This window comes from Pipra filicauda, unplaced genomic scaffold (assembly GCF_003945595.2).
Source record: "Pipra filicauda isolate LSUMZ 115617 unplaced genomic scaffold, ASM394559v2 scaffold484_size733096_pilon, whole genome shotgun sequence".
Taxonomy (NCBI): domain Eukaryota; kingdom Metazoa; phylum Chordata; class Aves; order Passeriformes; family Pipridae; genus Pipra; species Pipra filicauda.
Genome location: NW_024104625.1, coordinates 714,199 through 733,093, shown reverse-complemented (window position 1 = coordinate 733,093; position 18,895 = coordinate 714,199). Strand labels below are relative to the sequence as shown.

Below are 18,895 nucleotides of genomic sequence, written 5' to 3'. Positions count from 1 at the left end.
GTTCAGCTTTCAGCCCTTTTTTTGAAGTTCTGAATGGTGTAGGGTTACACTTGTCGTTCATAGATTTATTTGAACAATGGAATAAATAGTGTTTTCTGTTTTACTTCAAAGAATTGCCAAGAAAATGCTTTTAGAAGAAATCAAAGCCAATCTTTCCTCTGATGAGGATTCATCTTCAGATGAAGAGCCGGAGGAAGGAAAAAAGAAACCTGCAAAGCAGCCTGAGAACACGGGAGATGATGGTAAGCACCCAAAAACACCTGGGAAAAAGTGGTGCTATGGCGCCTGTCATGATTTCAGAGGTCACTGGGGAAAATTATAATTGCTTAAGTTTCTTCAGTTTTCAGCAAAAAAATGTCATTGGTGTTGATGGGTAGTTGCCAAAGAGAGCCCAGTGTATGTGGTCATGAGGATTATCATCTCTTTCAGTCTTTCATACGTTTATTTTGTTGCTACTAGTCTGGCTTTTGTAATCAATTTAGAAATCCGAGGGCTTTGTGAGGAGTAATCTATACAGAACAATAAGTTCTGCAAGTGCACAGGAGAGATTTGGCTAACAGAGTCATTGAAACAGGCATTTTAAACATTCAGGCAGCATAAAATACTTAACATTTGGGGAAACTGGTATGTTGTTGCTTGTAATGCCCTGGAAAACCACAAAATTTAGCCTAAGTTAATTCAGATTTCAATTCTTGCCAAATTTAAGTCAGGCAAAAAAAGCTGACCGGTGTGTATGTGGTACTGACTCTTATATCTGACAGGAGAGAATGAAAAGGAAGAAAATAAGTCTGTAAAGGAAGAAAGTAATTCTGAATCGGATTCAGAGGAAGAAGAGTCATCCAAGAAGCCCAGATACAGACACAGGCTGCTGAGGCACAAGCTCACCATGAGTGATGGGGAATCTGGTGAAGACAAAAAGGTGGTGAAACGAAAAGACAAAAAAGAAGGGGGGAAGCGTAGAAATAGAAGGAAAGGTACATAATCCAGACCTTTTTTGTCATAAAAAGTATTTGCTTCTATAAAATAAGTCCAAGGCTTTTCAGAACGGAGATCTCAAACTGTGATTTTAAAATCTGTGTAAACTTCCTTGTGTATGAAATCTAGGATTCTCATATCTTTGATTAATAAATTGTTTTATTTGAAATGTTGAATACAAGTGCAGCTCTTTCCCCTTCCTCTGACCTCTGAATTGGATTAATCTTGTGGTGTCTTAGAATACTCATCTGAAAGAGCAGAGGCAAGCCCAGATGTCCAAACTGGGAAAATCAGTCCTGTCATTTCTGTACTTCCTCTCTTCCCCTTGGACTGTTGGTAGGCCCTGGAGCACGAGGAACCTCTCCAGGCTGGAATTGCAGTGTTGCAGGCTGTAGCTGAGCACCAGATGGCACTGTGAGATGAGCCTTGCCTGGGGCTTTGGTTTGCATTTCTGCAGGGAGGAACAAAGAGTCTGTCAGGTGTTGACAGTGTCCCATGGCCAGGAAAAGTGCCCTGGACCTTCCTGTCCTCGGTGTTGCACTAATGCCAGCCAGCTTTTGTGGGCTTCCACAGAATAACAGTTGTGATTTGTTTAGCATTTTCCTTCATGAAAACTGTCCTTTTTATCTGATTGTATAAGTCTGCTTTTCCTCCCTTATGGAATTACTGACAACATTTCTTTCAGGAGAAGTAACTGTAAATTACAGTGGCAGTGTGCAAATAAGATGCAACCAGGCTGATTCTCAGGGTACTTTAGTGTCAGCCTTTTAAGTTCACTACCTTTAAGTAGAACAATACACTGTATTTCACCTTGTCCTTTTATCCCTATGTTATTAATGTTACATTTCCCCAAGTATGTAAACCCCAGGTTTTAAGCCCTGTTAAAGTTTAACCGAGTTAAACTCTCCACTGTTCAAGGTCAAACTGAAATTAAAGGTGCTAAATGGCATTCTAGTGTCTTAATTACCTTTTTCAATGCCAGTGATAGCTCCTAAAACTAGTTATGAGAGTATTGCCTAATAGTGCTAGTTTAGGTGTATTTTTAATTGCCCTTTGAGTGAGTTTTGAACTTGCATTACCTGAAGAAACATCAGGCCATAAATGCAGCAATGCCGTTGCATATGTTGTTAGTAAATAAGGGCTGTTTTCATGAAGTATGATTATAAAATGACATCTAAAACATTTGAAACAAAAGCTTCTGTTTAACTAAGAATCATCTTCTGTTTTCTGCAGTTCTACTCTTCCCACTGAGGTCTCTCCTCCTCACCCACAGTCTTTACCTTCTGATATAATACTTTGTCATTTGTCTTGTAAACTGTATGTAGATATATTCACGCATAAAGACCTCAAGTCTTGTTGGCATAATACACCATCTCCCAGGACTCAGCTAGTGCTTCAATATTAAGCTTTTCTCCTCCGTACCCCTTACATTCCTCTGACTTCTTATTGCTGTGCTTAGCGGGTCTGATATTGTCTGAAATGAACCTTGGCAGTGCTCGTTGGTCTTGACCGATTTGTTGAACCATTAGAAGTTGCTGACTTTGCAGCGATGCTCCACGTGAAATCGTGTTTTATTTTTCAAGTGAGCAGCGACGATTCCAATGACTCCGAGTTCCACGAGTCTGCAGTGAGCGAAGAAGTCAGTGAGTCTGAAGATGACCAACGTCCAAGGACAAGGTATAAATAACACTCTGCTTATCCTGAGTTTGGGTTCTGGTTTTTAAGACTGCAGTTTAGGCAGGGACGTGCTAAAAGTTAAAGACTTTGGATTGGTTCTTAAAACCCTGGATGAGACTTGTTTGTCATTCTGTGTCTGCTAATTAATTTCGTTGCAAATGTGGGAATTGTGAATTGGTACTGCAGGAGGGAGTACACAACAACTTGATGAGCCAGTATAAAAAAAAAGATTAAGAAAAAATGAACATTTTTGTGCCGAATACATCGCTGTCAACTAAGGGATGGTGGATTGCAGTAAAAAAATAATGCTTAACAATTCTGAGATTCCGTGGGGTTTTCTGGGATAGACCATTGCTGTGTGTCCGGTGAGTTGAGGGGGAGGGAGGAGGGAATTTGAAACTGCACAAAAGGAGTGCATATTCTGCTAGTTAGGAACAATTTTATTATTGTTAGTCAGTAATACTGCCATTTTTTAATAGATCTGCCAAGAAAGCTGAGGCAGAAGAAAACCAGCGCAGTTACAAACAGAAGAAGAAACGAAGGCGAATAAGGGTTCAAGAGGATTCATCAAGTGAGAATGACAATAAGGTACCATGTGGTGTTTTGAAGTAATAAATGGGAAGTAATAGATGTCTCTCTTGTCCACTGCTCAGGGACTTGGGTATCTCAAACAGCTTTGCACAAAGTACAGTAAAAAATTACAACTCTTCAGTGTTAATTCAGGCTAAAATTTGTAAAATGGCACCATAACTTTTCCTGTCTAGGTCTTGAGAAAAATCCATGATGTTTAAATAAATGGATTTTTTAATCTGAATGTAAGTGAGACAAATAGTAGATGAGGGGTTTAGTACTACTAGGGTTTCTTTTCCTGTGTGGAGCAGGTAAGAGCTGGTCCGATCTAGCACCACTATAATAGAAAAATAGTTCTTTATTAATTATTATTAGCTACTAGTAAATGATAACAGTGCCTTCAGTACTGCCTTGGCACAGCTGGGCTTATCTTTAGTATCTTAGAGTACATTACAGTTAAGGTGGCACTTCTTTTGTCATGCTGGCTAACTTTTAAAAAAGGTATCTTTTTTCTTATTAGCTAAACTTCACCTGTATTTTTTGGGGCTTGTCTAAGAATGAAGTTCTGATGGTCTGTGCTGTAATTTTCTTGCTAGTATACACTTTATTTAATTTCTAACAGAGTAATTCTGAGAATGAGGACAATGATGATTCAAAATCTCCTGGAAAAGGCAGGAAGAAAATAAGGAAAATTATTAAAGACGATAAGCTTAGAACAGAAACCCAGAATGCACTTAAAGAAGAAGAAGAAAGAAGAAAACGTATAGCAGAGAGAGAACGGGAGAGAGACAAATTGAGAGAGGTATGGTCTGTTTTCTTTGTGAAATGCTGGGAGGTGGAACTGATGATGTCTAAGACAGGTATTTCTACCTGAATTTAATCTGATAAGTCGTTTGAAAACTACTTACATACAGCCTTGTAAGCCACAAGTTTTATTTGCAGTTTCCTTTGGGTTAACATTGGCAAGTTTTATTTGACTACTGTGAGCTTTAGGAAGCTGTTTTCATTCCCTACTGGTTCACTTTTCATAGGGAAAAACACTCTGCAGGAGTGAGTTGTGGTGCATAGTAAAGAATTGAAGATTTCTCTTTACTAAATAAATAATGACTCCCAGTTTGTTAAATCTAGTGTCTCTCGAGTGCTTGGTATTAATCATGTGAGAACTATTCCTGTGATGCCCTGTTTCTGTTTATAGGTGATAGAGATAGAAGATGCTTCACCTCTGAAATGTCCCATTACAACTAAGCTGGTTTTAGATGAAGATGAAGAAACCAAAGAACCATTAGTGCAGGTTCACAGGAGTATAGTTACCAGACTGAAACCACACCAAGTAGATGGTAAGGAAAGAGAGATTAAAAAAAAATAATTTTTTTTTCTCTCCAAGGGCGCAGCACCTTATGCATCCTGGATTAAATCACAAGAAAAACTCCTTGACAGGCAGATACCAGAATGTTCCCTCTTTTCTCCCTGTCCCCAATCATCTGCAGTCCTTACAGTAATATTTTCTTACCCAATTGCTACATCTTCAGTGAAACTGTGAATATAATCAAGTTCAAGACAAAGATCACCCCACTTAACAACTCACTGGACAGAAGGGAATCAATAGTTATCCTAACAACTGCTTTTCTAAGCATTACCCTGACCTTTAAATGAGCACACCTGTTTCTTGTAGGTAAAATGAATGTTTAGTAAGAACTTTCATTAATTTTCTTCAGGTGTTCAGTTCATGTGGGATTGCTGTTGTGAATCTGTAAAAAAAACAAAGACATCTCCTGGTTCTGGATGCATTCTTGCTCACTGTATGGGCCTGGGGAAAACGTTACAGGTAAGGAAAAGTCATCTCGTTTTTTGGTCAGTGGCTTCCTCTCAAAAGCTGATGCAGCAAAAGCCCAGCATCTGTTCATTCCTAGACAGCTCAGTGTATCAATGCCCTGGAATTCCAAGCTCCATGGAGTTTGGCTCAGCATTTTCGTGCCTTACACGGATTCAGTCTGCAAGTGACTGCAGCCAGCTCTGCGACCTTGGCAGTCACTTGGCAAACAAAATGCTGTGAGATCCTGTGACAAGCAGTCAGTCTTTGGCACCTGAGTGTTTGGAATGAGGCATCTCTGTAGTTTTTACTCTCTCACTAGTAGTGCTCACTGTGCCTTCCTGGTTGGTGTTTGTCAAAGTCAGCACACCTGGATGCTGCTAAAGAGCAGACCTGGCTTGGCTTGATGCCTTTCACTGCTATTACTTTTAGAGCCTTGCAGTGTGCTCCAGGAGAAAGTCTTCAGAGTGAATCCAGCAGGAGGTGGCTGTTATTCCTTGCTGGCCTTGGCTGTGCTCAGGTGGCTTCCTGATCCTTGAGTTTGCCCTCTAAACCAGGAGCTTCAAACAGCGAAGTTACATGAGAAATAGCTAATCCTGCTCTCTGACCTAATTCAGACAGTGTTTTTTTAGGACTTTCTGGTCCCAAGAATATTTCTGCACCAGCAGATTGTAGGATATGGTCAAGGAATGCCTTGACTGGCAAAACATTTTCAGATTCTGTGGATCCCTTGGATTCTTCTGCAAAGAACAGGCTCAAGGGAAGCTTGGGTTTTGTGGTTTTCTGAATCTGGGTTTTCTGGTGAGCCTGGGGGGTTTGAGTGCCACAGAGCTGTAGATGATCAGAGGGACTGAGGTCATTTGCAGTTTAGGTAGCCTAAGCTGCAGTCTTGGTTGGTGGTGCACAGCATGTGGACAGCAGGTTTTTGAGAACTCCAGCTGCACTATGTACAGCTTTGGTTTGTTTAGGGAAGCTGGGGAGACAGACACAGTATTTTGACAGTCTACAATTCTATAGAACACTTTTGAAGATCACCTTTGAAGAGTATATTTTTACATACTTGTTTCTAACTTAGATGTTGTGGTTCTACAGGAGTAAATTGCACTTTTTACTGGAGATCTGTAATGCTTTGCAGGACTGTTGCCTCGGGGACTTTGTATACTTACATTTTATGCACTGTATGGTTTAATGAAATGTTTTGCAGCAGAAAGTATTTTTCTATGTGACCCATATGTGTTAATGACTAGTATTGTGGCTGTAACTTCTTGATAATCAAAGAAAGCCATAGTTACAAACGCATATCAACAAAAACCATTTTTAAGGCTGGTGCTTACAGCTTAGGTAGCTGGTTTTTTCCCTCTGTATTCATCTGCCAGTCATTCTGCTGTGCTCTGTGATGGCATTCATTGTTTAGCTCTTTAAAAGAGCTGAATCAGCCATCAGTTCCAGCAGACTTTGCAAACTGCAGAGCAGGATGTTGGGAGTGATCAGCAAAATCAGGCAACTGGGGCCTTGCTGGCCAGGACACAGGACTTGGGTGCTGAGTCTTCGTGGGTACTTGTTGCATCTGAGCACGAGATGCTTTAGTCTTACCACAAAACAACCAGAGACTCCTTTTGTCTTGCAGCAGCTAAAAGCAATTTGTTGCCCTGTGTTCCAGGCATAGCCATGCAGTTAGAAATTCCTTTGAACAGTGTATTAAATCAGAGTTGCCAGATACCAAGATTTTGTCCAGAAAGAACTGTGAGAAGTGTAGATTAGAGTGCAGTCACCATTAAAAGTCGGGTGGGAGAGCTGGAGATCACTGACTCTTCTGCTTCTGAGTGCTCTAGTCCTGCCTTCATTTACTGCTGCACAAAACAGGCCCAGCACTGAGTGACCCAGAAGATTTCAGGTATTTCTCAGGCCTCAGGGAGGTGTTGTCATCTGCAACATAGAGCCAGGCTGGCTACAGGGTGAATCCTTGGAAAACAGTTCCATAACCTGCTTCAGAGATCCTCTGAGAGAATTTGCCAATACGTTGAAAAAATGTGAAAAACTGTTTTAAGGCTGAAATTTACTTTCAAGAAACATGAATGTGAATTTATTTGATGTTAGGATGTGACCTAATAGAAATTTCGAATTTATGAAGATGATTGGTGAAATGTAAAGGGAGGGTTCCCTACTTATGAAATCCTTCAGCAATTCAAAACTGCCTGTAGCTCAGTATGTGAAGGATGTGTGCAGCCATGTAACACAGAGTAAGAAGTGTATGAACTCAAAATACACCTGTATTAAATTTTAAGCAGCGAGTTGAAAACAGAAAAAGCATGTTTAAACAAGTCTGTTGTTGGTAATTAATTACATAATTGAATAGATACTTGTATTTTTCTGTCCCGGTGTTGAATCCCCAGTGGTTTATTTAGTGTTCTGTTTTTAACTCTTGCAGGTAGTAAGTTTTCTCCACACAGTCTTGCTGTGTGACAAGCTGGATTTTCGGACAGCTCTGGTTGTGTGTCCACTGAACACTGCCTTGAACTGGCTGAACGAGTTTGAAAAATGGCAAGAAGGTTTAGAAGATGAGGAAAGACTAGAGGTACAAGACTTAAAAACACTTTCTTAAAAATGAAATAATTGAATGGTTTACACATAGTCGGGCAGCTCAAAACATAGGCTAAGGAATGTGAAAATCTACTTGCATTGATAAGTCTTAAATAGTAGAAGTTACACCAGCATTGCAGTATTGTGAGAGGAATTCCAGCCTGTTTTTCCCCTTTGGAAGGTCTGTGAGCTGGCAACCGTGAAGCGCCCTCAGGAGAGGAGCTACATGCTGCAGCACTGGCAGGACGAGGGGGGTGTGATGATCATAGGCTACGAGATGTACCGAAATCTGGCACAAGGCAGGAATGTGAAGAGCAGGAAACTTAAAGAAATATTCAATAAAGCATTAGTTGATCCAGGTAAGTGAAAATTAACACATTCTGTATGTATTGCACGGGAGCAAAGTAAATAAATAATAACATCAGTAAGATTGATCAGATTTTCTTTGTTGCCTTTTCTGAGTTACGGAAGTTCTTGTCCAGAAACTTCCCCATCTGCTTTTATAAATAACAGAAATCTTTGTAACAGTCTTTTCTGTTAGATCAAATGCAAGAATGACCCCAGGAATATATCCTGGAAACTTTTCCCGTTAAGTTTTTTTTTCTACCATTTCTTTCTTGGCAAGGTGATTTAAAGTAACCTTATGTCCGGAACCTAAGGGTATTTTCACCTGCTAATTTGTTACAACCACGAGCTGCTTTGTCCTTGATAGAAATCTCTCACTAAGGGGGCAACTACACAGGAAAATAGTTGAATTTGTGCCTTAGAAGAGTGAAAAAAACAAATGTTAATTAAGTGCTAATTAAGTGAATTCAAATAAAGCACTTAGTTATTTTTTTAGTCTTGAGAAGCAGATGTCTGGTTTGAGCTGAGCTGAACTGAGCAAACTTACATCAACATGTATGGAAGCACTTGAAAGTATTCCAAGTTAATATTAACTGATCTGTCAGGTGGTCACAAAAAAGAACTAAAAATTTTAGGACTAGCAAGTTTCACCAAAATAGCAAAATTTCCCTTCAGATTCTGAACTGGCACCTGATACTGACTTAGTTATGCAGCATGCAGTGTATCTTAAAAACTGTTTCTAAAAGGCACCTTTGCTGTAACTTCGGGATTTCTCTGCCTTTCTCTTTAAATTGAGAATGCAGATAGGTAGGTGGGGTAAATGGAGGTGGGTTTTCTTGGATTTTAATTATCTGACTGGACTTTATGTTGACACTGTGTGATTGATTTTCTTTTTTTCCCTTTCTCTTTCTTGTTGATAACTGTACTTGGTGAGCTTGATTTTGTGAAGTTCCAATTAATAGTAGGGCTGTGAATTATGTTCTGACTGACAAAGAGTTTATTCTAATGGGGAAAATAACTTTGTGATTATTGGCATTGGCCAAGTGGAATTGGCATCTCCAGTGCTGCAGAAAGCCTATTTGAACAGCTAAAACGTTAATTAATTTTCTGCCAGCTTGACTCACAAAATCACATAATTGCTGTGGAGTCAGGGAAGCTCTACTACAGCAGCTGGTGAACTATTTTTGTGGTCATGATGATTCCACACACATTATTTAAGCAGTGAAGGAAATGCCCTTCTTGCCAGTGGGTCTTTTGACTCCTAAAGTTGTAGTTACTAAATACAAACAAACCAAAAACCCAGCAGGAAACCAAAACAGAAAAAAAAGTGTAGGGGAACCCCATGCTGTCAGTGCTATTCTCTGTCTGATTTGCTCAGTATATTGCATTTCTTGAGAACATTGTCAGGAAAGTCAAAGCCAGAGAAGAAAAGTGTGAATTGCTGTCTCAAAGTAGTGGTGACAGGAAAATAACTTGGTACTCAGGGGGTCGTGTTCTGGTGCAGCGAGGAAATAAAATGTGATTGATTTTCGTGGATTTTTTTCCTCATGGCAAGTGTGAACATGGAACCTCCTGTTTTATTCTCTTCTTGGACTCGTGGGTTGGTGGGATGGAATCGGACCATAAGGGAAATCAACCTTGAAATAACTCTGTAATTATTTTCATAGAACCATAGAATCTTTAAGGTTGGAAAAGACCTCCAAGGTAAAGTCCAGCCTTCAACCAGATGCCCTCTAAACCATATTGGGAAGTCTGCTTTTTTTTTTTGAACAGTCCAGGGATGGGGACTCCACCAGCTCCCTGGGCAGCCCCTTCCAATGCCTGACCACCTTTTCTGTGAAGAAATTTCTCATAATATTCAACCTGAACTTCCCCTGGCGCAGCTCGAGGGTATTTCTTGTTACTTCGTGTTGTTTCAGATCTTCCTCTATTTTAACTAATTGCAAAAAGCCAGAAGTGTCCATCTGTTGTTATCCATTAGTTTGTGGAGCCATTTGGATTGGCTAAATTGATGAGAATGTTCACTGCAAGATCCTTATTTATTTCTTAGCACGGACAGTCCAGCAGGCTGGCAGGACAAGGGTTAGAAGTGATGTGCTGGCTGACTGCTGTGACTGGAAAGAGGAAAACCTTTACCCCTGGGAGCATTTTCCATTTAAAAAGCTGCAAATTGGTATTTGAGTGCTGATTTAATGATATGTGTCTGTGCAAGTGAACACTGCTGGGGTATGACATACTGTATAGTAGAAGCTTGTGTTGCAGTGTAGAGGTTTAGCCAAAGTTTATGGGTGGAGAACTGATTTCATTAATTAACTAGCTCTGCTATGTTAAATAATGGCAGGATTATAAACACATGCAGAGCAACAAATGGTTTTCCATGATGCTTTGTGCCACTGTGGAGGTGCTGTTGGTTTGTGGATCACTGCTGTGCTTTGCTCGCAGCACTGCAGAAACCTCCTATTTTTTTCTAAGTGTTGCTACTAATAAAAATTCCTTTACTGTTTGACTTGGAAACTGCTCTTCAGTTGGCAGCTGTATGAAGTTCTTGTAGACTTCAGAGGAACAGGAGAACTGTGTGTATGTATCTCTGTATATCCATCTTTTATGTGCTTCAATATGTTAACACCTGCAAATACAACAAGGATAAGAAGATGAAGATAGATTTTTGAGGAAAGGTTGCAAGAGTAAGGCTTTTCAGCCTAGAAAAAAGACAACTAAATGACAAATTTTCCGTCATGTAAGAGCTGGTTAACGAAAGGAGTTTTACCAGTTGGTTTTGACATCAGTTGGAGAAAGGAAAGGGCAGAATTTATTTGGATTTGCAACAGAGATGATTTAAATTGGGTGTTATTGCACAGTGTTTTAGCAAGAGAGAGGTCATGGTGTTTGCCACTTCTGTCAGGGAGAATTTGTCTGTCCCTTTCTCATAACTCTTATCTCAGATGGAGAAAATAGACTAACTAATCCCTTGAGGTCCCTCTAAGTTTTACATTCCTTTATAATATTTTGAGGAATGTTCTGTCTGTAGTGACTTGTATTTGTGTTTTTTTAAGAACAAGGGAAAAAACCCACAAATTTATGAAAATCCTTGCTGCTGACTTGGAGCCAAGATGTTAGTTCAAAGTATCAGTGCCTGCCAAACAAAGCACAAATAATTGTACTAAGATAGGGGGGTTTTTTTGTATTTTTGCTGTCATTCACTTATCTGAAGATGTTAATGGATCACAGTCTTTAATGAAACGAGGACAGGTGAGAGGATCTGTCAGTATTAGAGATGGTTGGCTGAAATGGAAGGAGGACTTTGTATGTAGCCACTCAGTGCTTTTCATGCTGTCAGAACTGGGAAGGTACAAAAGCTGTGAAATAATATTGGGAAATGTTTCTGTGGCAGGTGTGAAAATTCAGAAATAAGTAGGCTTGGACAAGCCTAAGTGTGTTTGGAATTCACATGTGGATTTTCAGAATTGTCTTCTAGACTTGGCTCAAGAATCTTTTATTTTTTTCTCCTTGGAAATAAATATTTTCTTGATTCCTTTTCTGTTAATGTGTAAGGTTCAAACCACTTTCTGACCCTTAAAATGGTACAATTGAGGTGACTGGCACTGGCATGAGATCATGTGAGGGGTCAGAGGTGTAATTCTCTGTTGTTGATCACTGCCCTAGAATTAATTTTCTTCTTTACAAGGCAGTTTAAATTTCCTCTGAAGAAAACTGTTCTTAGTAAGTTATAGAAGATTGGATTGTCCTTGCTGATAAACACCCCTTTGCCACCTCAAATATCAGCCTTTTTAGAGCTAAATACTGAACCCAGCTTATGGCTTTTCTCCAAGGTGCATCAGCTTGCCTTCCCTGTCTGCGGGGTTGGTACTGTTGGAATTGAGGTCGGGTTTAGAGCTCGTAAAACATTCCCTCTAAGTTATTAGAGGCATCCTCAAATATCTTTTACTACTCCTTTCAAGAAGGGAACTTCCAGAAATTACCCCAAATCTGAAAACAATTAGGGTGTGTAAGTCTGTTGTGCCAAATTAAATGTTATTTATCTTAAACCCCAAACTATAACATTTAATTTTAATAGAGTGGCTTTACATATTGTGGAAATGTGTTGTGGTGTGGTTTTGACATTCTTGGGTTTATCTTCTGGAGGAAAGCTGAGGACCTTTCTGAGGTGACTTTCAGCTACAAGGTGACAATTCACTTGTCTGCAATTTCAAATCAGATTTGGTTGTGTTTTATCTTATCAAGGCTTCTGATTGCACTGTGTATCCCTACTGATACTGACTTGTTGCCTTAATGAAAAATTGCAGGTGACCTGAATTTTGGTGGGTTTTGGGGTTGCCTGAGTGTCAGTAGATGGCAGCCTAAAGCTGGAGGGAAGGAATAGTTTTCCAGAGTTTTGACAGGGTTGATGGAGGTGTAGCCATGCACTCACAGCTGCAGGGATGGACCATTTTAGTAGGAATATATTACAAAGCTGTAATTAATCCTTCCCATGAAGACTTCACAAGCAACAGCCTGTTGTTTACCAGAATGGCTACTGTGAATGCTTGTGCACAGGCTGAGTGAGAACCCAAATGGTGCAAAAAACCCCACCATAAAACACACAAGTTTTAAAAAAAAAGTTAATAACATCAGTAGAACAAATTTTGGGTTCTTTAGTCTGTCGGTTTCTTTGTGGTTATAAAGTGTGGGAGAGATCTAATGTTGTTTCTTTTCTAGGTCCTGACTTTGTGGTTTGTGATGAAGGACACATTCTGAAGAACGAGGCATCTGCTGTCTCCAAGGCAATGAATTCTATTCGGTCTAGGAGAAGAATAATTCTTACAGGAACACCACTGCAAAATAATCTTATAGAATGTGAGTAGCTGTCTGGTTTAAGAAGCGTTTATTTCCTTGATTATACTTCAGTCTGTCAGCAAGATAAAGATAGATTTAGTTTGATTAAGAGGAAAGAATTTGATACAATGAAGCTGCCTGTGAGTTCTCGGTATCTATATTTGGAAATGACACATTTATTTTCTGTTTGAATTAATCCCAGTACTGTGCTTTCCATTTTGAACAATTCAAGTGTGATCTTTTTGTCCTAGATCACTGCATGGTTAACTTTATTAAGGAGAATTTACTTGGTTCAATTAAGGAGTTCCGGAATCGGTTCATAAACCCGATCCAGAACGGGCAGTGCGCAGACTCCACTCTGGCAGACGTCAGAGTGATGAAGAAACGTGCACACATCCTCTATGAGATGTTGGCTGGATGTGTTCAGGTAAGAACAGTTTGGCTCTAGCTACACATTTCATTTAACTGCAGGGAAGGAGAGGGGTGATTTCATCTCGTCCTGATAAAAGCACCCAAAGGCCTGTAAACTTGTTATCTGAGAGCTCCATTAACTCTTTTGACTTTATTATATTTTCACTGAGTCTTAGATCTCTGCACTGTTTATTGTGAGTAGAAAAAATTACACTGACACTTGGATAAAAACTAAGAAATTTGTGTATCCTAAGCAGGACATATACATGTGTTGAAGAATACAGCTGTTTCCTGCTAGGGGTCTACAAAATTTTATGATAGAGTGGGGCATTAGTTGCTTTGAAATATTCTTATTTAATTTGATATGCATGTTTAAAGAATACATATTTAAAAACTCAGCTGCCTTAAAATCTGCACAGAAAGTTGGTGATCCATAGTTTGTCACTTGGTTATGAATTCCTCTTTTTTCTGGTCTAAGAGAATCAGTACAATGGGGAAGAGGAGAGAAAGAAAATTATTCAGGTCCAAAAGAGTGAAGAATTTGTTATCTTAAGGACCTTAGATTAAAAAAAAAATAAGCAAAACTGCCAAGACTTCCAGAATAAAGGCTGGATTCTTCACCCTTCAGTTAAAACCTGCACCTTGTGGGCTATCAGCAGGGTGTTCCTGCTCTTCTGCTTTCCAACACCAGGCCCCAGCAGCCCAGTCGAAGGTGTGACACCCTGTAGGCACAAAGTGCTTCCTCCTGGCTGGGCAGTTGTTGGTAGTGGATTTAATAATCCGAGCTGGGTGAGATGATCGTGGTGGAACAGTGCCTCAAGCAGAGAAATAAGGAGCTTTATGGCAGTGTAAAAGACTTCCTATCATAAAATCTTGGAAATAGGAGTAGTACCGAGAGCATAATGTGCATAATTCTATACAGCAGTAGAGGAACACAAACTGAAAGACAGAATGGGAAGAGCAGCATAAATATCAAGTAAATTTTATGTGTGTTCGGGTGCTGGGCACCCTGTGTTTGTGCAGCACTGGGTGGAGCCCACAGGAGCAGATCCTGTCCATGGAGAGCAGCTTTCCCTTTTGCTCATTGAGCTACTGTATCACTGCTTTACAAGAAAACAACTCTGTTGCCAAAGGATGTTCTCAGGAGCCATGAGGTGTCTCCATCAGCTGGACCAAGCGGGAGCTGCCCGCAGGCTCCTGATGCTGAGGGTGTCCTGCAGGATAACCAGGGGTTTGTGCAGCACAGCACAGGCAGATCAGCTCTGATCAAGGGCACTTCACTCCTGAATGTACAACAGTCTCTGGTCAAGATCAATCACCGTTTGGTTGAAGTGGGGGTAGAGAGACGTGGACTCTGTAACAGTTAAAAAATTAAAATAGAAGTAAAATCTGCATCGCCCCAAGCAAGTATTCAGAAAACGTGTTATCCTGAGTGGGAGTTCCTCCATGATACAAACATTGATATTAGCTGCTTGATTTACCCATGCTTTCACAGAAAAAGGTTTTAGTATTCTCACTTAAATATTTAGTATTTCACCCTTGCCTGACATGCTTTCACAGAAAAGGTTTTAGTATTATAAAAAACCCCACAAAAGTAGTTCCCAGAGCAGCTACTGGAGTTTCAGTCAACTCTGCAAGGACTTGGAACTGGACATGGGGTTAACAAGTCACAGACTTTTGCCTATGTAACCACACCGACTAGGTAAGATGGGTTCCTGCTGACAGGGCCTGTAATTGGGTTGTATTTCATGGGTTATTTTTCCCCCCTTTGTGGTTGGAAAGCATCTGAATCGTTGTAATTTATCCATTTGGCATTGAAGATGCCAAAAGTTCTTAAGCTCTCGGGAGTCATTTTCGTGTTTATGTGACTAAAGCACTGTTTGTAAAATTGCAGAGGAAAGATTACACAGCATTAACAAAATTCCTCCCTCCGAAATATGAGTATGTTCTGGAGGTTCGGATGACTCCTATTCAGTGCAAACTGTACCAGTACTACTTGGATCATCTGACAGGTATGTGCCTACAGTTCTCTCTGGTCACAAGACTGGTGGTCATTTAATAAGGTGCATTTTGCTGTAGTTGGTAGGTTGGGGTTTTTAGATGTGTTGTTGGCTCTGTGGATGTATTTGTCTGCTTCCCGTAAGATTTACTTTAGCTCTTGACACTTGAATTGTAGCAAAACATCTGGGCTTTTTGAGAAAGAATAATAATATTTGTATCTCTTAACAGCAGTCCACCTTCAGGTTTTGGTCCATAGATATTTCTTTCTTTTCTAAGTATAAAATATAATTGATTTTATGTCTTCCAAGAGTAAGAAGAAGGTATTGACTGTAAGACTGGAGGGAGAGAATACTGAATTGAGCTGTCCTGGTGTAAGCACAGCCAAGCCCTGCAGTTCCTGTCTGCCTTTATGCCAGCTGAAGCTGTTATTTGTCAAATATTGGCTCTTCTGTGGAACTGTCTCTTCTTTTCCTCTAAAAACCCATAAGTCTAGGTTTCACAATGACTGTGCTCTTCATCAGCTTTCAGTGAGATCTTGACTGGTCTGTCTTGGAAATTTGCATCTTCCCCCCAGAAAATGTAAATTTGTTTAATTGAAAAGGTGTATAAGGGGAAAAACCACAACCCTAAAATGTGTTACTGTGGGCTGGTGTGCTGTTCACTGCATTAGAGATGAGCCACTGTAGCTTGTAATTTTAGTATATCGAGGTATTGGGGTATCAACGTCTCAGTGACACATGTCCCACACACACTGTGGGAAGGGTCATCTCCAGGAATGCCTGGGGAGGTTTTCTGTACCTCTGTGCTTCACACAACCACGTCCCTCAGCTGCAGCTCTTGGCTTCTGAAGCAATTCACTTAATGAATTTCATAGTCAAGAATGTTTAAGGCACTGCTAGTCGGATTTTTTGTAAAGCATGAAGCAGGTATTCCCTTTCTGCAACAGTTACAAAATGTCCTACATAGTCTGCTGGGCCAGTTTATTATATTTTTTTTGCACTTGTTAAACTACCTGTCTTAAAATGCTTGTTGCTGAGGATTTTTTAAACCATATTTTTCTGTTCTGGTTATTCTCCCAAGTTTAATTACTAGAAAAATGAATTGTATCTCAAATTGGTCTGTGATTCATAGCAGTATGGAATTCACTGTGTTATCTCAACGCCTTTAGATTCTGGGGAATGCAGTATCTGATCTCCCAGGTGAACTGCCAGCTTCATAGAATCATAGAATCAGCTGGGTTGGAAGGGACCTCTGAGATCATCGTGTCCAACCCTTGATCCAACCCCGCCGTGGTTCCCAGCCCATGGCACTGATGCCACATCCAGTCTGTCCTTAAACACCTCCAGGGATGGAGAATCCACCCCTTCCCTGGGCAGCCCATTCCAATGGCTGAGCACCCTCTCTGCAAAGAAATTCTTCCTGATCTCCAACCTAACCCTCCCCTGGCACAGCTTCAGACCCAGCCCTCTTGTCTTGCTGATGGTTGCCTGGGAAAAGAGCCCAACCCCCCCCGGCTCCCCCCTCCTGTCAGGGAGTTGCAGAGAGTGAGGAGGTCTCCCCTGAGCCTCCTCTTCTCCAGGCTGAGCCCCCCCAGCTCCCTCAGCCTCTCCTCACAGCACTTGTGCTCCAGTCCCTTCCCCAGCCTCGTTGCTCTCCTCTGGCCCTGCTCCAGCCCCTCCATGTCCTTCCTGAGCTGAGGGCCCAGAGCTGGACACAGCACTCCAGGGGTGGCCTCACCAGTGCCCAGTGCAGGGCAAGAATCCTTCCCTGCTCCTGCTGCCACACTCTTCCTGAGCCAGGCCAGGATCCATTGGCCCTCTTGGCCACTGGGCACACTCTGGCTCACATTCAGCTTCCTGTCAATGAGCAGTTCTGTTTTCTGTTGCCTCTATTTAGTTAAGTTATAAAGAGTTTTAAAAGTCTGTAGAACTTGTTAAATTGGAACTCGCTAATGTCAACTTCCTCAGTGAAACTCATGATGAGGGAAGTCAAGTCTAAGGATTTCTGTGATCCTTACAATTCCATTTCCCAAAGCACAATTAGGAGGATACTCCAAGTTGTGGGACTAAACACAATGAGAACCTGCTTTCTTAAAATACTTTGTAGATGTTTAGAGGGATTATCTTATGCATTGAGCAAATGCACCAAATAAGTTTTGTGCTTGTTTTTTTGTAGACGTTTGATAACTGCGATGCAATAAACACTATTTTCTTGCAGGTCTACGTACCTTAAATTATGCACATAACAAATATGAAAAACAGTCTCTTTCAGGAACCTAACGTGGTGCTTAATGAGAAATCGAGACTAGAAAAAAGAAATTTAACTCTATGAACATTGTTACTACTTTGCACTAGTTTGTGCTTCCACAGTGAACAAATAGGCTGGGCTCTTTTAGGGTTTCTCTTGTAGCAGAATACTGCAGCATTACAAGGCATTAAATAAAGGTAGATAAAAATAGTAACCCAAATTCATTGAAACCTAAATGCCAATGTTATTTTGTGTTTTCCACCGTGGACTGCTTTTACAGAACCCAAATAGACTTGGATGTCTTTTTAAGAGGATTTGGAGTCATTCCTGTACTGGGGAGAAATGTGCTTTTATGTAAAAATGTAATCATGTTTCTCATTATTTAGAGAAAGGGGAAAATCTAATTTTGACAACTTTAACTAGGAAAAAAAATGCCTGTGACTGAGTAATTTGAGCTCTTTTACAAGAGATGTTACAAGATGATGTGCATCTGGAAAGAACACTCAGTGCTGCACTGGCGGGTTGTTCAAAGGGGGAACAGAATGTGGCAAACTCACTTCAAGGTTCCACTCTAAAACCTGAACTTTATTGTCAGGTGTAGGTGGTGGCAATGAAGGTGGAAGAGGCAAAGCTGGAGCTAAACTTTTCCAGGATTTCCAGATGTTGAGCAGAATCTGGACTCACCCTTGGTGCTTGCAGCTGGACTATATTAGCAAAGAAAATAAGGTAAATTAGATATATCAAAATACTCTCTATTGGCAACTTTCCAAATAAGCTTTGCCAAACTATAGGTAAGGTTTTGTCAAATTAATGGAAATCTTTGTTGCTGTGGGGTATCTTTGCTGCTGGTTTTGTCATATTTTTCTTTCAGGGTATGTTGTCATTGTTAAAATATTTCTTAAGGCCAACCCTTGTAGAACTTACCATTGTTTAAATGAAGGCTAAGCAGATGGCTAAAGGTTTAATAAAAGCTTCTGGATGAATATATGTAATAAAATCTGTTTTTTTCTCTTTTGAGGGCTATTTTGATGAAGACAGCATGGATGACTTCATAGCTTCAGATTCGGAAGAAACTTCAATGAGCTTAAGTTCTGATGATTATGCAAAGTAATTGAGCTTTTATTTTGTTTGATGGATTTATTTTCCTAATAGAGCTGAAGTGACTCCTATAAAAGTGAATGTTTATTTTTTATTTTATGTATCTGTTAGAATATGTTCTCTAGCAGTGGGATTTAAAAAAAAAATGGGGTGTGTAATGTTGCCTTTTTAGGAAAAAAAAATCCAAGGGGAAAAAGGTGAAGAAAGAGTGTAGCTCAAGTGGAAGTGGCAGTGATAATGATGTTGAAGTCATTAAAGTCTGGAATTCAAGATCTCGTGGAGGTGGAGAAGGAAATGCAGAAGATCTTTCAAACAACCCGTCATCAACAAAGTCAGATGAAGGTGAGT

At 40.3% G+C, this 18,895-nt stretch overlaps 1 protein-coding gene across 1 annotated transcript in view; it reads left to right on the top strand.

The window, feature by feature from the left end:
* The first annotated feature begins 95 nt into the window (after nt 1-95).
* The window catches only part of ATRX (ATRX chromatin remodeler), a 37,989-nt gene continuing 19,189 nt past the window's right edge, over nt 96-18,895 (top strand). Inside the window, exons 1-15 of the mRNA XM_027748644.2 lie at nt 96-242; nt 762-974; nt 2,559-2,652; nt 3,132-3,240; nt 3,845-4,024; nt 4,418-4,559; nt 4,938-5,047; nt 7,461-7,607; nt 7,794-7,971; nt 12,674-12,811; nt 13,042-13,217; nt 15,096-15,213; nt 18,045-18,175; nt 18,468-18,556; nt 18,720-18,889. Coding sequence (XP_027604445.2) covers nt 125-242; nt 762-974; nt 2,559-2,652; nt 3,132-3,240; nt 3,845-4,024; nt 4,418-4,559; nt 4,938-5,047; nt 7,461-7,607; nt 7,794-7,971; nt 12,674-12,811; nt 13,042-13,217; nt 15,096-15,213; nt 18,045-18,175; nt 18,468-18,556; nt 18,720-18,889 — 2,113 coding nt within the window. The 5' untranslated portion in view covers nt 96-124. The remainder of the gene's footprint in view (nt 243-761; nt 975-2,558; nt 2,653-3,131; nt 3,241-3,844; nt 4,025-4,417; nt 4,560-4,937; nt 5,048-7,460; nt 7,608-7,793; nt 7,972-12,673; nt 12,812-13,041; nt 13,218-15,095; nt 15,214-18,044; nt 18,176-18,467; nt 18,557-18,719; nt 18,890-18,895) is intronic.